This window comes from Cavia porcellus, unplaced genomic scaffold, assembly GCF_034190915.1.
Source record: "Cavia porcellus strain 051 isolate PalLab524CR breed Dunkin Hartley unplaced genomic scaffold, mCavPor4.1 scaffold_27, whole genome shotgun sequence".
Lineage (NCBI taxonomy): Eukaryota > Metazoa > Chordata > Mammalia > Rodentia > Caviidae > Cavia > Cavia porcellus.
The window spans coordinates 17,560,509-17,581,422 of record NW_026947510.1 but is presented as its reverse complement, the minus strand read 5'-3'; the positions used below and the strand labels follow the sequence as shown (position 1 = coordinate 17,581,422).

Sequence of the window (20,914 nt, the reverse complement as noted above, 5' to 3'; positions counted from 1 at the left end):
TGGAGGGTGCCTCGGCGTGTCTACGCGACAGTCAGCACAGACGCTACTACTGGGGACTCTAAAGGCAGGTCAGCAACCAGTTGGTTTCTCTGTTTCCCAGTGTTCCGATGTAGCCCTACATTCACCAAAAAAAATTCCACCAGTCTGGCACTGTCTTTGTAGTTAAAATTTGGAGTCATAAAGTAAAAAATGTTTTATTGCATGCATGCAAGAGCCTGGAAAAAACAGTAACAAGGGCGTTTTAGACTTTTCTCATGCCCCCAGATCCAGGATGTCTATGTAAACCATGTCTTACAAAGAAAACACAGTATCTGGTATAAACTAAGTCAGACATTGCTTCTTAACTGCGATAGTGTCCATCCAAAAGTGGGTTTAAGGTAAAACTACCTGACGGTATTGGCGGGGATCCTGCAGTTTGGATTGCTTGCTGGGTTTGTCTAGGCTGCCAGGTCGGCTCTTGGAACTCATAGGGACTGGCATGCGGCTCGTCTGTGGGGTCCCACTGGAGACCTGCAGGAAGGAGCAGCGAGAAGGGGAAGAGAAAGAGAAGCACGTGAGTGGGTGATGACCAAGCCTGTCCCGTGTTGCACAGAGAAGGTCAAGGTGAGAAGCCAGAGCCCTGCATGCAGAACAGACTGAAGAGACACCAACGGGTTAATCAGAAGAATCACACAGAATAAACCGTTCACTACTGATCCAACGGATTTTAATGTGAGTATCAGAGCAATCGTTTCAACAGCAGACGGCCGGCCCACCATCCTTACGTTTACCCAACACCAATCAGCAACAGGCAAAAACAGAATCAATTAGCTGTTAGACACCTAGTTGTTGTTTGGAAGGTGAGGGAGAGATGAGGAGGAAAGGGTATTGTGGCGGAAAGACAAACTACAGGAGCCACCTGAAAGGAAGCAATTAAATCACAAGACACCTTTCACTAACGGTGATTATGGCAGATTTTTTAGAAAGCAGCTGGGGAGGGGTCTTTTCAGCTTTCCACCAGACCAAGATACCTTACGTGAAGCTGAAGATACTGACGTGGGGGGCTCTAGGGCAGGGGGGGCTTCATCCAGAACTAGCAAGTTTCGGGGAGAGGCCTCGTGGGCCATGTGGGATGAGCTGGCCAAGGAATCTCTGTTGGAAGAACAGGAAGTTTCACCTAGGGCTTTGGGACTCATCTCACTGATTGTGTTTTCCAGCTGTTTAATGGTCTGCTCCAGGCTGTCCAGCGTTCTGTAGGTATTTTTCCTAATCTCATCAGTTCTGGAAATCTGACTTGTGTTCTCTAGACCAGGCTCTGGCCTCCTGGCTGGATCCTTCAAGGTGTCCTCGGGTTGTGACCTGGTAATTTCGAATCGCTTGGCTTCTTTGTGCTGCTTCAGAGTGCCATCCTCTTCCTCCTCTTCGTAGACCACCACCTGCAGGGTCTTCTTCCCCGTTTTGGTTCCTGTGCGGATCGCTTGAGTGAGAGCAGCGAGCTGCTTTTTAGGGAACTTGAATTTAAACTTTTTCTTGGGGCTTTCATATTGGTCCTCAGCCATGTCACCTTTGCTGTCTGCATTAGGAGAGTCTACCGGGCTGGGCATGCTCTGCTCGCTTTTATTCATTTCCTGTCTCCCTGGGGTCTTGGTCTCTGTGGACAGGAAGTGTGGCTGGAATTTTGCTTCCTCCTGCTGTCCCAGGGCAAGATGGTCAGAGGCAACCTGCGGGGGAGACTTCTGGGAAGAGTTACCCTGGACTGCAGGGTCTCCATTTTCCTCTTCTTCCTCCTCCTCCTCTATCTTGTCCTCTGTCATCATTTTCTCTAGTTCTTCATCACATTCCTCAAAGATGGTTGAAAGTCTCTTATAGGCAGACCGGATGTCCATGGGTTCCTCGAAAATGATGATGACTGGTTTCTTGTCCAGACACACAACTGGCTCTTCCTGTTCTGCCCCTTCTTGCTGGGATGTTGTCTCTCTTTTGGAATTGATATTAACAGTCTGTACGTCCTGTCCCTTCTGGCTCACTATATCGTGGACCTCGCCACTGGACAGAACCTGGACAGCAGTTTTGGTGATCATGAAGGCAATGTTGTCGGTGGCTGTGTTTTCTTCAGTGGGAGAACTCGGGGCTGGCTCTCCGTTCTCATGAGAGGTTACACTCATATGCCTTGTCCCTTTGGGTCTTAGCACAACCTGGCCGAAATCTGTTGTGAGAACTTCTTGATCTTGTGTTTGGACATCTCGGATACTGGATTCTGTTGATCTCACGGGGGAAAGAATGTGAATCTTGACTGTATTTTCTTGTCCTTGTTCACCCATCTCTTTTGTCTTTCCATAAGTCACCTTCAGACAGTCAGTGTCAGGTAGAGGGTGCTGCAGTCCTGAGACTTTAGGCCCTTTGTTTATTTCATCTTCTAATGAATTCGTGCCAGTGAAATTGAAAGTGACCATAGGCACATTTTTCTGGGAATAGTTTCTACTGTCCCTGAATAAACTTTTATTGGACATGGAACTTTCCTTCACTAACTTGTCAGGTTTATATTCGGATGTTCTTGATTCATCAGGAATACTATTCTCCAGTCCTGTTTCCCACTTGGGAGGGTCACTAGGTCTTTGAACCCCTGTGGTAACCTGAGAGGGGAACCACACATATTAATCAGAAATGGGTCTACGAAGGAAATGAATCAAGCTGCATGGAATCAGTTGGAACACAGATCTGGTGCACTCACCTTCTGAGATTCCATTTGGGGGCCATTTTCACATTCAACATCAGATTTTCGAACATCTTCATGGAAAAATTCCAAATTCTGGTAGAATAGTGTAGGACATGTTACTCCACAAAACCACATCCCCCCCAAAGTGGACTATAACTAAATCGTTCCTTTAATTACATTTCCAGACATGCTGCCAAGCACAAATGCTACACGCCAAACCAAAGCCTACAGCTCTGTTTACCTGGGCTGGTTTTGTCCTCCAACTTCCAAAAATGCCCTGTGTTTGCACAAGATGAAAATCTCCATTAGCAGTGTATTTCACGCATTGCAGGTTTTGTGGAAGAGTGATTAAAAGAATAAAGGGACCAATCAACACCTGATTATGAGTTTACCAAAATCTACAAAGACAAGAATTGCAGCAAGCACAATGCAAGGGGCAAGCAGGATGTGTGGATTCTGATCCAGACCTGCCTTGCTAGGACCTGAATTTAGACAAGTCACTATTTCACTTCTCTGTGCCTCGGTTTCCTTGCCCATGATCCGAGGGACAAGACCAAGAGATTCTTCGTGTCTCTCTCTTTCACTTAGTTGTTTCAGTCCTGCCTCCGAATTTGGACACCAGAAACAGGACCCAGAGACTTACATATGCCACTGAGCCAGATCCCCAGCCTTTTTCACTTTATTTTGACATAGGGGCTTGCCAAGTTACTCAGGCTGGTCTCAAATTTATGATCTCAAGAATAGTTGGAATTACACATGTGTCACCAAATCACACCAACCTCTGCGTCATTTATGAAAGGTGTCCTAGAAAGACTTCTAGGTTAGTTTTGTGTGGTCGTTTGGAGTAGAAAACAAAAAACAAACAGCAACATTTTTCCCCCTGAAGTGACAGATTGAAAATGTCCCTGCAGGTTATAGTATGTGTCAAAATATCCTTCAAATTAACAATAACCAAGGTATCAACTTGAAATGTACGGCGCTCCTGCTGCCCCAGGATGTAGTCAGCACCACTCAGTGGCGCATAGCGCAGTACACCCTGAGAAATACAGCAGTAGGTGATTTTGTCATGGTGCAGATGTTGTAAAGTGTTCTCACATGAACTGAGATGCTAGGTTCCACCACTCAGTGCGGCCTCTGGATGCAATCAAGGGACAGAGTAACTATGTCATATATGAGGCTGCTGCCGGCCTATGCTTATTTTTTTAATAAGTAGAAGCAATATACACTAAGCCAGTGATATAAGCTGAATACAGGAAACAGTCTAACAGCTGTTTATCAGGATCCAGTATGACCTACTGCTGCAGGTTTGTTTATACCACCCGCACTAAAAACATGTGAATAATACCTCATGCTGGGACCTTAGCACAGCTGGGGAGGGCAGGAGGGATGGAGATTTTTCAGCTTCATTAGAATTTCCTTAGCATCACTACTGCATGCGGGTCCACAGGTAACTAAAATGTCATTATGTGCTGGTATGTGCATAAACAACTGTCATCCAGCCACAATCCATGTGCTTAAAGCTGAGATGACTATGACATCATGATTCAGCCTGTTTTCTTCTTCCTTTTGTGGTGTTGTGGTGCTGGTAATGAACCCAGGCCTTGCCTGTGCTAGGCAAATGCCGTCCCACCATGCCGCTCTTCCAGCCCCCAATTCAGCTTTTATTCTCTGCATCTTACAATGCCACTTTCAGGACCAGGCATTTAGCTCAGTGGCATAAGCACCTGTCTGGCAAGTGCAAGGTCGTGAGTTCAATCCCCAGTACCAAAAATAAAATAAAAAAAAGAAAGTTACAATGCAGTTTTCATTGATTATTTTACAATGCAGAGCAAAGACGTTTCTGAGGGTGTCACCAAAATTCAGAAGTAAAGGACCCAACCATGAGGGTGCAGGTGGTGAGTGCTTTCTGGGGAGCCTGCCTTTTCCAGCCTGGGTCTGTGGGCACCTCAAGCTTTGCACAACCCCACACCAGCACTCCCCAGGCACTGCCGCTCTTTCGTCTTGCTGCAGAAGCCCAAGAGGAAATGGTGATTATAACTCCATGGAACGTAGTTCCAGTGAAGGTGTTTTCACTAAAGCAACAACATTGCAAAGCACAATAACCCAGCTGAGCCAGGTAACCCAGAGCAGTGCTCCTTCCCTGATTAAAAACGGAAAGAATGTTCACACATATTCACGGGCAACACACAAACGACAAAGTTGGTATTAATCAGTCACAAGGTGCAAGTACATTAGTTACGAAACAACTCCTGTTTAATTTCTGTTTGTCTCCCATAAAGTGCCCAAACAAGCAAGACTAGTGAACCAGGTACTGTGTTTGAGCCACCTAATTGCTTTTGGGATCCTAAATTCTGATAAGACAACCACCACATCAAGGAAAGGTTATAAGGAAAAAACTAAATGAGGCTCCAGCTGAAAGTTTCCACTCTTAAAAAGGAAGTTAGCGTATTATATTATGGCATGAGACAGAATTTAGTCTCTGAATCAAAGAAAGGATTGGGCTATGATCTCACAGGGACACAGGCCCGGCTGGAGCCCTGCTGTCTGTGTTCACAGGGGTCAGGACAGACATCTGTTCAGGTTAGCCAGGCTCTATGCCATACCCATTATTAAATACTCCCAGTGTCACCCTGCAATATGTGCATTTTAATACTGAGTTAGTACCGAGGATACACTAATTAAAAATCACTAAGCGGATGATGTCACATACAGTTTTCACATAAACTATTATTTTTAATCACTGATTAGAAAGAGGAATAAATATATCAAAGTACATGCATGAGCTGCATCCAGAATAACTTTGATGGCAATTGTCCTATAAATGCCGATGATTTTTTTAAAAAATGCCCAATGATTTCTTAGTCTTTGATAGTTAAGACTTTGCCTGAAAGATGATTATTTTGATATTTGGATATTTGTTTTTAGACCTCAAATCCAGATTGTTTAGGCAGCTGGAGAAACACATTCCATAAGCACATGGACAATATACCAAAATTAGAGACACAGTACAGGAAATTACATAAGAGTGAAGTACAAGGCTGGAGGCTTCTTTAGGACAGGAGAAACAAATTTTAAGAACGTACATAATTTATGAAAGGGTAAATAACAGCTTAGGTAGAGATTAATAATGACGAAAATTTAGGGACTAGTCTAATACTTATAAAGTAGATCCATCTACTGGGCATATGGTACTTATGCAGAGTAAGTTCCTGCAATTAAACCCAGTGCTGGGCACTGCTGTTTTTCCAATGGATCCTTGATTGCAGGACAAGAAATCTCAATGCAACATTCTAGGCAATAAGAAAATTCAATGATGAGGCAATGATTGCCTCCAGAGAGATCTCAGGGAAGTATCAAGTTCCCTGTTAATGTTTTAGACAGGAACAGTCACGCGGGCCCACGTTCACTAGGTTGGGCCATCCATGAGTTAGTTTTAGTAAGGCCACAAAGGAAAATTCCTTCTATAGGAAAAGGAGTATATTTCCAATGTGACTTCATGGGTTTTATTCAAATTAGTAGGTTTTCGTCCTAAGAAAGATTTATCAGGAATAATCCAATAATCTTCCCTAGTAAAAATCAGATCTCCCTCCTCTTTATTTTTTAGTTTGAAACAGTCTTGCTAAGTCACTGAGTTTCCAGGCTGGGCTTGAACTTGCAATCCTTCTGCTTCAGTGTCCAGGGTGCTGGGACTCCGGGGTTGTGTGACCACACCCACATGAAAACATCTTCTTCTTGTCAAGCATTTCATGGGTCTGTAATGCGGCAGGCATGATGCACACTGGCTCTAGGATGCCTGCGAGCCGGAGGGGAGCTGTTTCTTGAAGTTTGGGTTAGATTAGCCCCCCCACATTGTGACACGGTTTCACCTCACTGAACTTTCCAACACACACCACAGAACCCAACTAGAATATCTACTGGGCTCTATTGAAGTGGTCATGTCTGCCTTCAAGGGCAAGTAGTGACCCCGAATTCTGAAGCGTAAGTTGAATAGGATAACTCTGAATCCAAAAATCATCAATGATTAGGTTAACTTAAAACTTCAGCTCCAACAGTCAGGCCAAATCTTTTCCCTTAAGTATTTAGGCAGTGATAGCCACAGATATATTTTAGCATTAGAAGTATACTATGCTTATGATCTTAGAAGATACACTTAAAAAAATAGGTAATACTCTGCAGAAATTCTGTTTGGCATCCCTAGATGTAATTGCAAATACATACCTATCTGGTTCCACAATTCTATCATCATATCTTTGTGGTGACAGGAATTTTCTGCTGTGAATTTTTTCCCTGAATCTGAGGTTTTTACCTATCCTTAACATCGATTTTTTATTTTCTAGAAATAGAATAGACATGTTAAAAATATAAAACTTCTACATACCCAATCACTATTTTTTGGTTCTGTTTTTAAAAATTGTTCTAGAAAATCTTAAAAGGTATCTATCTATTCCTTGGTTTGAGAAGATAACTGTCTAGGTTTCTCATACACTATTATATGCCATGCATAAGAACACAACTTTTGTGTTAGAAACCTGCACCAGGTGTCTTTAATCTTAACCTAAACTTGTGTCTCTATTAGTTTAAAAAAAAAAAAGAAAGAAAAAAGGAGAGCGACGGAAAAAGAGAAGGTACCAAGGTCAAGTGCAAGAGGGCCATGTTAGTGTCAGAGCAAGAAGGGCAGGGCTGTCTGACCATGTGGCAAACGTGCCATTGCCACGTTGTTACCTTCTTCTCCTTGGGTGGGGCTGTGACGCCTGGCCTAGGGTCTTTAACGTGACTGTCAGCCCGGGACTGTTCAGCATGACTGTTTGGATTTACATCCATAAAGGAACACTTCTGGAATGCCTAAGGAATTAAAATACGGAGGTTAACGGGAATCCAAGTGGACCAGGAGAAAAGAGGGAAACACAGGAGTCCAGAGGTGTGAGGATGCCAGCCCTGGTCCTGCAGGCAGGCTCATACAGGGGAGGTAGCACCCTGGAATCCTGCTCCCCACTGGGCCTCAGGTCTGCAGAGGGAGCTGGGGGCAGAGGCCAAGGAAAGACTTCCTGACCAGGATAAAGTGGACAGGGCCCTAAAAGGGACACCCTTAGGCTGAGGTGTGGCTTAGGGGTACGGTACTTGCTTAGTAGTGTGAGGTCTTGGGTTCAATCCCCAGCACACACATCGGATATGGAACACCCTTTCCTCTACCCCATGAACCTGATTTGTATTTATTAGGGCTCCTTGCTTTGACCTTTTCAAAATGTTGACTACACAAATGAATTAAAACAAAGAGAAATCTTGCTTTTTCCTTGTCTTTTACTAGTTTTATTGCAATTACAGGGGGAAAAAACCCTCAGGTGATATTTTAACCCTTTAACCCTAGAACTACTCCTTAGCAAACCACTCTCTGAAATAGTGACAGGTGCTCCCATGCTCTGAGGCCAGCCTACAATACAGTGATGCACCAGGGATCAGGGAGCCACTGAACTGTGCAGATTTGCTTCCAAAAGCCAATTGTGGTGACTGTGAGGACCAATGGTGGGCTTGGGAAAGCCGAGTCAGGTGGGTCAGTTCTCAGACAGAGACAGAAAGTGTAGGCTGAATCTGTAGGACTCACAGAAATGACAGACATCCGAGTCTCCAGAAACTGTGGTCATGGCCACAGCAGCGGTAAGGACTCAGGGACCCAACTATGAATGTTAGTGGCTCTCACCACTGCCTCTGCTTTACAAAGCCTCACACAGAGAAGAAGTAAGTCAGTCAGCATTCCAGGGCAGAAGGGTATTTTTGTTTTACAGTTTCCCTTCTAATAATGTGAATCATCTTAAATAATTGCTTAGTGTTTTTTTTTTTTTTAATAGCAGGTGTTGTCACTGTAACTTCACGACTCTGTCTGTCCCATCCTCGGTGTACCCGCTCTCCCATGTCCCTGGGAAAGCCAGTCCTGCTGTGTTTCACTTGTGCTTGGATCATCCTGGACATGCTTACGGAGGTCATCGGCCACTTTCTTTGGGCTGGTAAGGTTTAGATTTTATGATCTGTGTTTCTTTCCGGTGTCCAGTGACACTGACCTTCCGAAGCCGTTACATGACTAGTCTTAGAGAAGGCTGCAGACTCTGCTTGTTCTGCCTGGAATCTAACCCCTGAGAGTACATGGGCAAAGAAACCAGCACAGCCACTGACCCTCGGCCAGCTTTCTGGTTCAGCAGCTTGGGTCTCCATCCCAGTGAGAGAGTTTGGCTGAGGTCTTGATTCACCACTGTTAAATCAGTAACAATCACAGGATAAGGAACTGTACTTTTTTTTTTTTTTTTTTTTTTTTTTTTTTGGCGCTCACCAGAGATGAAGACTTCAGTGTGGAAAACATCACCAAGTGGTGGGCTGGAAGTTAGTGCTCACAGCAAATGTGTGACTTCTGTCAGAGAGCTACAATAGGAGGATTCACAAATCTGCAAGTTCCTAACTTTAGAAAGCTAAGGCTCCTATGAATAAGTCCCCGATCAGTCTCAAAAGCTATGAGCAGACTGCATGGTGAAAGAAAGATCCCAGGCCAGTCTGCAAGTTTTAGGGAGGCTTGAAAGGGTTCCTGTACCATACAGTGAGCAGCCCCATCTTCCCTGGAAAATCCAAACAGCTCAGTTTTGGTAGCTATCACCACAGAAACCAGAGCTGAGCAACTGTTTTGAAAATAACAGTTTGCGATTTCTCACTACTCCACATGAAATTTGAAAATTGACAGGCCTACAAAAAACCACTGATATTACAGTGGTGATATTACAGCCTATTCCAACATCCCAAGAAGGTCGTCATCTATCTGACTGACAGAAGCACCATATAAGTGTGAGTCAAGCGAAGCACACACGTCTGTAATTAGGCAAGTTCTCAGAACACAATTCTAGAGCAGTCACTTACCTACAGGCCCTGTATCCTATCCTTAATCCTATGAGGCAACCATGTCCACTAGTTAAAAAGTAAATACCTAAAGTAGTAAGGGAAACGGGAAACAAAATTACTGAGCTCTTCAGAATCTGACAAGAGGACATCAAATAGGAAGCCAGTAAGAACTACAGGAGACCAGTCCCTGGGCTTGATTGATGATTCTGGTCAATCTATCAAAGGGTAAAGTCATAGAACAGGAACACACAGAAAATGTGCTTCGGTCAGTCTTTGTCCAGACAGACAATTGTTGTCTTTCTAATCACTGTCTGAATCACTTTTGGGATGAAGCAGAGGTTTTTAAAGTCTATAATGGAGAGTAAATCCTACCGGCCAGAGCCAGGGAGCTGTAAACTGATTTTTCCATAGAACCGTTTCTGGTCTGTGTGGTGAGATGGTTCTGCCTCACGCACATCTTACACCAAGAGTGTGGTTCAGTGTCATCTGCGAAAAGTGAAGGTGACAGCCAGAGGCTCAGCTGACATGGCCCCTGCTGGGTAGAAGCTCTGAGGGCTCCAGGGAGAAGCAGGGAGCCAGGGGCAGCCACCTGGTCCACATACCTGGAGCTCTGCCATTATTTTGTCTCCTTCTTCTTCCTCCTCCTCATCGCCCTTTGAAGAAGCGGTAATGACTGGCGGTGGGGTCGGGGTCCAGGACGCGGTGGGCTCCTCTGTGGGGCATTTTGTGGCTCGACTCTGTGGGCTTGGGCCAGCATCATCACCACTTGCCTGTGAAGATTCAAGCAGCAAACTGGCTTAACAGGCCCCAGGCGTGGGGAAAAGAGAGACAGATCATGCGGCCCCCACTGTCTGTTCCACTGGCTTCCTGCTCTTTATGTCTAGCCAAGGAGGCTATTTTATTCCCTTGCAGTTTTTATTCCCTTGGAATTATTGTTTAAATTGTCATTTTGGTGACTGGATTGAAGAATTTTAATAAAACTATAATTCCTCAATATGCACTGTCTTTATGAAAAACCATTCCCCCATTTCCTTGAATTATTTTTTTTATTTTTTTGGTTTTTTGAAACAAAGTTTACTAAGTAGCCCATGCTGGCATCAAACTCATGGCAATCTTCCTGCCTCAACCTCCCAAGTGCTAGGATTACAAGCATGAAAATTATATCTTAATAAATTTAACATAAGATACAAAACTTCACCAAATTATGTGAAAGCTATAGCTTACTTAACATCTTTCTATATAAACTCCTAAAACAGTGTCAGCTAATCTCAGTTACTTTTGTAAAATTAGTCTTTGTCTCCCACTGTCACCCCTGGCTCAGCCTTGGGATGTCCAGCTGAGGCAGTTGCTTGTGATCTGCACGTCACACTGTCACAGCTATTGCTTGTGATCTGCACTTCACATTGTCACAGCTAGAAGTCAAGCTAGCATAAAACTCATGGTACTGAGTCACGTCTGCAACCCTGGCTGACACTTCGGTAGCACTTCCTAGAGATCTAGCTTAGCTGAGTCTACTTGTCTGCTTGTTACAAGCAAATAAAGAGAAGAACCCTGTGTCTGCACCCAGAAACTGCCTGAGCAGGGCGCAAGCCATCAGACCTTAGAAACGGTGCTCTCCTTCCTGCTGGTGTAGACCACATCACCCGACCTCGTGGTGGTGAGCCCTGATCCCGGCAAGTAGCTTCGCCGAGGGGGTGGGGGTGGGGGAGGGGGTGATTTTCCTCCCAGCTTGTCCAAGTCCTGTTCTGAATTTGGAGAGTCTTCTGGAAAACAATGTGTTCAGACATGATTTCTTTTCAAGGTAATACCCAGGAAACCCAGTATATTGCCTTAAACATAATACAATTCGACCTAGAACAATGGTTAAGAGTATAGACCCTAAAGACTAACTGCATTTACATCCCAGAAAGACCCTGCATAAGTTGCCCAATCTCTCTCTACTTCAGTGTTCCCATTTGTTGAACAGATATTGCATGAATATCTTTTCCATTAGGGAATTCTAAAAATTAAATGACTTATACATTGCCCGCACTTATGACTGATGCTATGCAAAGTATTAGCTATTATTATTAAACAAATTCTTCATTACACAGAGAAGCCGTGTATCACTTAGAAAATTGCAAAATGAGCAACAAATTGCAAATGCAAAACTCTACATGGCCTTCCAGGCCTTGATCCTCTTAGTCCAGGAAAATGGGTCTATCAAGAAGGTTTTATGCAGGGGAATGGTAGAGTCATCTGGCCTAGAGTGGGCCAGAGAGAAAATAGGAATAAAGAAGAAAGCCAGGGAGGAAGTAGATTTTTAAGGGGCGAGTTCGGGGTGCATTACAGTACTATGGTTGGAAAAGACTCTGCCAGCAAGAGGAGGCAGTGATTAGAGAATTGTAAATTAGTCTTGACACTAAAGCCAGGAGAAACAGGTGGCTCCTCAGTTTCCCCTATGAAGGAAAAGCCATTCCGTACCCAAAAACCACCTGAGTGGCCCATTTCTGCTCTTTATCTGCATGTGACTGAAAGGCTCACAAAAGCAGTAGGACTTGTCATTCAGGATCTGGGGCTTTGTCCTTCCTCTCTTTAGGGTCTCAGTTTGAAAGAAATTCTTACATTTCTGTTTACCTGGGTAAATCACCAGTGCCCAGAACAAGTGAGTCTCATGCCTGAGGTGATGGCTACTTGGTGGGAGCTCCTGGAGGGGCTACAGCCCAGTCCTGGAGGTTGGGGCTGTTCTAGGGATTTCTATAGGTGACCAGTCCAGGAGAGGGATGTCCTGTCCTCTTTCCCCTCTCCTTTGCTATGTGACAACGGAGCCCTTCACAACCAGGCTTTGGTCAGTCTTCTCTGAGCCCTCTCTTTTGACTTCCCCCAACCTTGGCCACTGAGCATAATTTTAGCAAAGACTCTGCTAAATATACTCAGCCAGCATCTCTCCACTCTCTTATCTCCCCCTCCCCCACCACAAGGGTCTTGAATAAAGGCTTTCTTGCTCTTTTAACCACATGTCTGTTGAATAATTTTTCTTTAACAATGGTTGAGATTGCAGTCTCTAAACTTTTCTGTTGATTTTTTGATATCCTATTTAAGTAATCAGACAGTATCAGAAGAAACACAAATGGTTTCTAAACCCTGTAATGTAGAATTTTACCACATTAATAAGCACAAATACATAAGACAATAACATCCCTGGCAAATCAATGAAAACACAAATGTCTATAGGTAATGGATAATGCCCTTTTATATTTCTGCTGAGCTATACAGCAGTGGACTATTTCTGAGAAGAAATCAGAGCATGTATTAAAGAAAAAGGAGGAAGAGAAGAAGAGGAGAGAGGGAGCGAAAAACAAAAGCAACATTTGAATTGTTCTCACTGTTGGGAAGGGGCCAGGGATTTAGCTCAGCAGCTCAAATGCTTTCCTGGTAAGCATGAGGTCATGAGTTTGATGCCTGGTATCAAAACAAAACAAAACAAAACAAAACTCTTGTGAGTAATTTTTAAAATTTAGGCAAAGATGTTTTAAATCTGAAAGATTAAAAAGTGAAACGAGGGTAATCTAACAAGAAGGAAATATGTGCTAATTCTGTTGTACAAACATGAGAAGGAATCACTGTGAGAACCGCACCGAAGGACTACATGGGAAAACGAATAATGCAGCACAGTCTTATGCAAGATGGAAATGTAATGAAGTGGGTTACTCTTTTCACCAGGAATTCTGGGGCTGGGGATTGGGAGAAAAGCTCTGCTTGTGAGAGAAGAACCATCCCTCCCAGCCCCTACCCAATCTTATGTGGCCTGCTGTTGGCCAAAATGTTATATGGCCCAAAATAGTACTTTGTGTTATTATTGACATACTGATCTCTAAATTTCCATAACTGAGTTAGTTGCTTGCAATTTGGTTATAACCAGAATCATGGAATGAATTCTGCAACCAGAACTATGATAAGAATTCAGTTTGTAAACTGAGGCACAACTGTATATTCAAGAAATTTGCTTTTGAGCTGGGTGTGGTAGCTCACGCCTGTAATCCCAGCATTCAGGAGGCTGAGGTGGGAGGATCTTTGCAAGTTCGAGACCAGCCTGGGCTACAAAGTGAGCTCAAATCCAGCCTGAATTGCATAGCAAGACCCCATCGCAAAAAGACAAAAAAAAAAAAAAAAAAAAAAAAAAAAAAGAAATTTGCTTTAAAAATTGCAATTTAAAAAGTGCTCTACTAGTACAAGGTGAGCTCAAGGCTCACTCAAGCCTGAACTGCATAGCAAGACTCTGTCTCAGGAGTCTGGGAAGATGGCGGAACAGTAAGCAGCAGAGTAAACAGTCTCTCTGAGAGAAACAGTCCAGATGCTGGAATATAGGGTTCTGGAGAAGACAAGAAGGAAAGAAGTAGGTCCCCTTGACCCAGGAAGAAACTAAAGTGAGAACTGAAGCCCACTGAAAGAATAAAAAAAAAAAAAAAAAAAAAAGAAAAGAAAAATTTAAACAGAAGAAGGTGGTAGCTGGTGGTGCTTTCACTGGAGCTGGAACCATTGTGCCAGAAGCACTGTTGGAACCAGAGATGCATGGGCACAGCGAAGCTGGTGGCTATCAAGCCTGAAGGTCTTGGCAGGGAGACATAGTGGCAGAGGGGAGCAGCAGACCAGAGAACTGCACTGGCTGGTGGTGAGTATGTAGGACTCAGTTCTCCTGCAGGAGTGGGAGATTGACCCAGCACCATTTTGGAGCTGGGCAGGATGGAGTTGGCCTGGAGACAGAACTGCAGCTGGCTTCCTTCTGCTACTCCTAGCTCGGAGCAGACTGGTGGATATTGCTTGGGTTGAGTCCTGCCCTCTGCGCAGTTCAATAGCTACTGCTGAGGTTTTCCTAAAGCTATCCGTAAGCAACCTCACCTGCCTGGCACACACTGATGTGGTGAAGACTCCTTGTGGTTCACCAGCTCAGAAGGGAGGGGTCAGCCTGCCCCACCCCTGCTTACACTCCAGTAGCCACCAACAGATTGAAGAAAGCAGCAAACAGCAGAAATACCTAGTCAACTTCAAAGTAATTATAAACAATACAAGAAGTGCTGGGGACCCCGCTATCCACTTGTCCAGAAGAAATCAGGGACAAGACAAGAGGAAGAAGCAAAAGGCAGTCTCTGGCCTCCAACCCAAGCAATACTGGTCTAGGAGATGTAAACACAGAAGAGATTGCGAGTTACGTACCTGCAGTTTTTGAAGCAACAGCAACTGAAGTAAAGAAACAACTTCAAGAAGATATAAAAGAACTTAGAATAGATATACTACCTCAGGAAAAAAGAAGATATGAGAAACATAATAAAAGAATTGCTAAGCACCTCTAAAGAAGACACAGATGAAAGAATAGAGGAGCATAGAAAAAGGAGGGAAACTTTCACTGAAGAATACAAAAAAAATTTAGAATACATGAAACAGATTCAAAGAGATTACCAGGAAACTAAAAACTCCATTGAAAGCTGGCAAAACTGCCTGAAAGAAACTAAAGATAGACTATCAAACCTTGAAGACAGGTTTGCAACTTGCAATCATAGAAGGAAAGATCTCTTAAAATTAACAAGGAACCAGAAAGCAATAATACAAAGGCTAGAAGTTGGACTTATAACTTAAGACTAAAAGACATGAGTGAAGAAGCAGGGGTAAACACAAGTGAAATACACTATTTACGGAAATAATTAAAGCGAACTTTCCAAGCATAGGAAAAGGAAATGATATTCAGATATATGAGGCATACAGAACTCCAGCCAGCTATAACCAAAATAAATTTATATCCAGGCATATAATAATCATGAAATTCAACACAAGAACAGAATATTAAAAGCTGTCAGAAAAAAGAAACAGATACCTATAAAGGAAAACCCATCAGAATCATGGGAGACTTCTCAACACAAATCATCAAATCAAGAAGAGCTTGGAGTGAAGCATTCCAAGCCCTGAAAGAAAATAACCTCCAACCCAGATTGATATATCCTGAAAAACTATCTCTAAAAATTAATGGAGAAACAAGATATTTCCATGACAAAGAGGAACTGGGGGAGTTCATGACCACCAAACCAATCCTACCAAAAATACTGAAGGACTTTCTGAGAGAGAGAGAGAGAGAGAGAGAGAGAGAGAGAGAGAGAGAGAGAAAGAAATGACCATGGTTTCAGGAATAGTGGCAGATGGGGGCTCACTGAATGGGGCAGACAGTGGAATGAAGGGGAAAAGTAGACAACCAATGGCAGAAAAATAGCATGGCAGAGACGAGGCAGAGAAGGTTGGCTATATCACTAATATAGATGGCCTCAATTCAGCAATAAAAAGAAACACAGGGAGCTGGGGATTTAGCTCAGCGGCAAAAGCGCCTGCCTTGCAATCAGGCAGTTGTGAGTTTGATCCCTGGTACCAATAAAAAGAAAAAAGACAAAAAAAAATGCTCCATATAAGAAATATAATTAACCTGAAAGAAGGTTTATGAACTGAAAATCAAAGATGAGAAAACAATGCTCTGTGTGACAGGGAACCAGATAAAAGTTGGGGTAGCGTGCCCATCAGCTGTAGATTGGATAGAAAGCCATAACACTTTTATACAATGGAAAACTACTCAGCTATAAAGAAAGAAAACTTTGAGACTCTTGTAGGTAAATGGATACAACCTGAGATCATGCTCAGGGGTAAAAAGGTTCAAAATCACTTAGGTGAATAGTGGGCTGCCTCCCTAATCTAAAAACTAAAGGAGTTAGTTGGATGCAAAATGTACAATGCACCTTATGAAAGTGAAAGGGGAGGAACTGTCTAAAAGGGAAGGCAGAGGACATTGTTAATCTTGCATTATGATTTGAAACCCATATTGTTTTCATCACTCTGTTTAGTTTGGTTTTATTCTGTTCCAGTTTGTCTACTTGTACTAGATTTGATGGCATGGACAGCTATTCCAAGAGAGCAAGATATACTATGGTAATCATTTTTGATTTCCTATTAACTTGATTTGAAGCCCTGCATTGCTTTCACTGTCTTGTTTTGACTGATTTTATTCCATTCTGCTTTGTTTGATAGTATCAAGTCTGAGGGTATAGGCAACTATTTTGAAGACAATAATATTCACTATGATACTCATTCTGGTTTGACTATTATTTTCTTTTGAAGTCCTGTAATGTCTCCAATGTTTCATTTTTATTGGTTTTGTTCTCTACTGTTTTGTCCAGTTTTATTATACCAGATGATATGGCCAATTCTTTTGATGATAACAAGAGACATTATGGTTATCATTGTTGATCACCTTGTATTTTGTTTTAACGACATGTACTATGTCCAGCCTTTTGTTTTGACTAACTCTATTTTGTTCTGTCACATTTGGTTTTATTTTCTTCAAAAAAAAAAAAAAAAGTGCTCTGCTATCTCCTGGGGAACACATGAAACCTGGCATTTCCTTTCCAATTTCAAATGTAGGCCTGAGATTCCCCAAGCTGATGCATGGTGTATCACACATTTAGGAAATGCAGAAGCTGGGAATTTGCATTTTTCCTTTCTGGGACTGTTACAGCTTGTGTCTGGATATCATCCTAAAGCCTCATGTAGTCATAGGTGGGCCTTTTACAGAAGTGGCTGAATCTAGAGTGTGACTGATCCCTGTTGCAGTGCTAGGGTGTAAGGGTGCCGGGATTAAGGGGTGGTGATTATTAGCTTAGTCCACTGTTTGGTTTGGCACCACCATAACCCCTGTAGCCTGGATATAATATAAGGGACAGAGAGAGGCTTGCTTTTGCTGTCTTATGCTCCATGAACTTTACTCCTCTGTGATGCCTCTTTGCCATTTACCCTGTCTTGGAACAAGATGATGGACTGAAACCTCTATAAACTGTGATCTAAGTAAACCTTTCATCCTTTAAAATGTAGGCCTGGGTATCAGTCTCAGCAATGAGAAAACTCATATCCATGCTGTGATGAGAGCTAAAATGTTAAATGTTCTCTCTTAAGAAGTGAGTCACTGCTCCCACTGTCCAGCACAAATGTGCTATCCCAGACCAAAGAGTTGTGCTGCTTCATTCCTGAAGTACCTGCTCCAGTCCAATCTCACCTGACATCTCTGGCTTGTCCACTGAGGCATCCCCCTTTGGTGGTGGGCCTGAAGCTGGTGGCATTTCCAGGTTTGGGATCGACTTCATGATGTTGGCCTGAGCTTCTTCCAGAAGCTTCTCAAACTCCTTCCCATTATAGTGCTCCAGATTTTGCCTTTTCTCTTCCCATTTTCTTTCTGCTTTCTGAAGGAAAATGGCAAGTGAAGAAAGTTTAAAAACCAGAGGGAAAGGATACCTTAGTTTGGAGATTTCACATCAGAGGGGGAAGGGACTGTTGCACAGAGAAAGTATTGGTAAAATAATGACCTGGTTTCCATCTGTGGGGATGCTTCACACATCAGACAGGTCCCAGCTACCTGGCCCTACTGCCATCTGCCACACCAAGCTACATGGGCTGTGATTTCACCCTGGGCAACACTCATCCACAGAGAAGCAAGCTCAAACCCAAACCCATTCCTTAAATCATTGAGCACTTGCTATATACTTCTCCAACACTAATTAACAAAAGACACAGATAATGCTCTCAAAAGTATGTCCTCCACTGCCAAGTTTTCTTTTCAAAATTGAATATTCATTAAAGAGGTATTCAAGGAAAGGAATAAAACCCAAAACACATACTCACAACAAAAATCCTACATCCCGATTATATCGGACAGTGTTCCACTATTGTTTTAATGCAAATGAGATAAAAAGATATTTAATGAATAAACAACCTCTGTCAGTTCTACTTCTTTCCAAGAATTGCTACATGACTGTCTGGAACGTATCTTCTTGGTTATAAAGTGGAGGAGGAGTATGTAAGTGACCTGTAAATTTCTTCAGTTTAGAATGATTGAGACACATTACAATATTTTAAATTAAAATTAAAATTACATTAAAATAAAATACCTCTATTTACTTATTTAGTTTTTTCTGGGAATTGAATTTGGGATCTTGTACTTGTCTGGCAGGCACTTATGCCACTGAGCTTTATCCCTAGTCCAGCTCTATTTATTTTAAAGGCCATCTTTCTAGCATCTCTCCATCCCAGAATGCCCAATCTTTACTCACCCTAGTTCTCCTATCTTTCAGGACTAGTGGCAAAGCCTCCCCACATCTATCTTCAGGATACCACAAGCTTCAGCCAGCAGCACACACTGGCTCAGCACACGCAGACAGCCCTGTTTCTCACTGAGTTCCCATTCAGTGCTATCATGGTATGGACTGAAATCAGCCACAGCAGGAGTGTTTACACCATGGAAACTGGTAAACGCTGCAAATGAAAGCTTTCTCTAAGAAAGCCAGTTGTTAAACACTATCTGCACACCAGCACCTCATTATTAGAGGTTAGAGGTTACCTCGCTCAAGCCAAATCACCTTTCCTTTATGTTCCCTTAACCTGCTGAATCCCATTTCTAGTTTTAAAAATCTGTCCTCCATAAAAATAGCTTTAACCATTATAGCATTCAAGTACGTTATCTCCCCATCCAGACTGTGAACTCACTGGAGTTCTGAGAAATGGAAATAGGACTCTACCTCGATGGACACCGTCCTGTTCTTGGCACTCACACTGTGGATTTCCTCAATGAACAAGCTCTGCAGAGCAGAGCCATTCATGGGCGCCTGAGGGGACTGTGGGGTAGGAGCTGACTGCATCACAGGGGTTACTTCCTGTGTGACCCCTGGAGGACTGGCTGTGCGTGGCCCTGTCAGCCCAGGCACATTCTGGGCAGGATTCGGCAGGGCTGAAGAGTGCTGGGAGGGCTGGATGACCACAGGAGAGCTCTGCGCATGGTGAACCATCATGCCGGACAGGGCCACCACTTCTGATTTCACATCTCCAGGGACTCTGGTGCTGTGGAGGGCCTGGCTTGGGGCATGGGCCGCCTCTTCTTGATTCTTCAGGACTTCTGCAGCTGTGGCCTTTTCCATAGCAACATATTGTGCAGCTTGGGCTGCATCTGTGCCCTTCAGGAGCTCGTCAGTGACATGTCTAGGAGAAAACACGCAAGGCCGCATTAAGTGACGATATGTATCACTTCCAATTTGTTTATTCTGGTGCATTTGAATGCCATGAACCCCAAAAGCCAGCTGCAATGAAAAGATTCAAAAGTCCAAAGTAGTAGTTTGGGTGAGGGTTTCTATAGCAACTTCCTACAGTCCTGCCAGATTCCCTAGTCCTCTCTGTAGTGGCGGTGCCAGGCCTTTTTTGGGAACGGACTCTCCTCTCATACTAACCCCCTGGCACCTAGACTGGTGCTGTCCTTCACTGTCTGTGGGGTGACATGAGCAAACGATGTGAAGGAAAAGACTAACTCCTTCATCTGGTTCTGGCCTGTGCCAGCCTCGAATACACTCAGTTCTTACTCAGGAAGCTTTCTAAAGCTCCTTCCCTCCTCTCCCTCATGGGCGTCTCAGGGTGAGCTGGTAGTCACAGTCCAGTACCTTCTGCCTGCTCTGCTTGTAGCTCAACCTGCCACTACCTGGCACCCCAAGTCTTCCTGCTAGGATAACTGTGCTTCAAAGCTATCAATGTGTTTAGTCCTCACCTCCTCTAATTCTTGGAGTCATCTCATGCTATCTGTTCAGCTCTACTCAGGCTGGAATGGAAAAGACTGGGCCTTGGAGCTGGACAAACCCAAGTGTTACGGTCGATACACTGTCAACTTGAGAAGTTTAGAAATTTAACTAAGAGACTCAGCAGGGAGCCAGGATCCTTACTTTGGAAATATCCTCAGCCTGTGCAGGAAGAGGGCAGAGAGGCGGTGTGAGTGCTACATCTACCCCATGCTGATACCCATGTTGGAGGGCCGGTTCTACCATAATGCAGGGAAGGAACGTCACCTTTTTAGAGTCTCACATACTTTTCTATAAAATGTAAAGTTCACAATAATGCGTTCCTTGGGGGCTATTGTTAGAATTAATGTTGCAAAGTCAATTTGATTCATAATTTTGATTCATAATTTTTGGTTAGCTGTGTATTCTTTTCTCATTAGAATGCTCTGTCTCTCTTCTAATTTGAAAAGTTTCTTACATGCTACCTCTGATTTGAAAAGGCTGTGTCATCCTACGACTCTTCTCTGCTCTCAGTTCTCTGTCTCTTCTGCTGTTTAATTTACCTGGCCCCAGCCTCTTACAGCCCTGAAGATGCCCCAAGTTTTGTCACCTCTCAGTTTCAGCTTTTTACCTTGGCTGTCTCCTCCACTTTCCACAATCATCTCCATGAAGCTGAGCTCCAATTCTAAGTCCTTCCTCTCTTCTCTTCCTTCCTGCCTTTCTCCTCCCCTCCAGATCAGGGGTG

General features: G+C 43.5%; 1 protein-coding gene and 1 long non-coding RNA gene across 31 annotated transcripts in view; one reads left to right on the top strand and one right to left on the bottom strand.

The window, feature by feature from the left end:
* Window positions 1–20,914, bottom strand: part of Kiaa1217 (KIAA1217 ortholog) — a 728,606-nt gene that overhangs the window by 2,203 nt on the left and 705,489 nt on the right. For 17 of the 29 annotated variants that reach the window (XM_063238539.1, XM_063238527.1, XM_063238523.1 and 14 more), the window contains 9 exons: window positions 19,150–19,606; window positions 17,634–17,817; window positions 11,171–11,334; window positions 10,174–10,341; window positions 7,418–7,537; window positions 2,937–2,972; window positions 2,711–2,788; window positions 1,011–2,612; window positions 388–510 (listed from right to left, as the gene is read on the bottom strand). In XM_063238539.1, the coding sequence (XP_063094609.1) occupies window positions 388–510; window positions 1,011–2,612; window positions 2,711–2,788; window positions 2,937–2,972; window positions 7,418–7,537; window positions 10,174–10,341; window positions 11,171–11,334; window positions 17,634–17,817; window positions 19,150–19,606 (2,932 nt within the window). Of the gene's footprint in view, window positions 1–178; window positions 511–1,010; window positions 2,613–2,710; window positions 2,789–2,936; window positions 2,973–7,417; window positions 7,538–10,173; window positions 10,342–11,170; window positions 11,335–17,633; window positions 17,818–19,149; window positions 19,607–20,914 lie in introns of those variants that run through there. The other 12 variants (XM_063238525.1, XM_063238530.1, XM_063238528.1 and 9 more) reach the window with 7 other exon arrangements.
* On the top strand, window positions 510–10,565 carry LOC134473606 (uncharacterized). 2 transcript variants are annotated; one of them, XR_010043927.1, is made up of 2 exons: window positions 510–711; window positions 8,542–10,565. It is a non-coding gene; the product is annotated as an uncharacterized LOC134473606 (long non-coding RNA). The 2 variants fall into 2 exon arrangements; XR_010043926.1 differs by having other exon boundaries at window positions 8,539–10,565.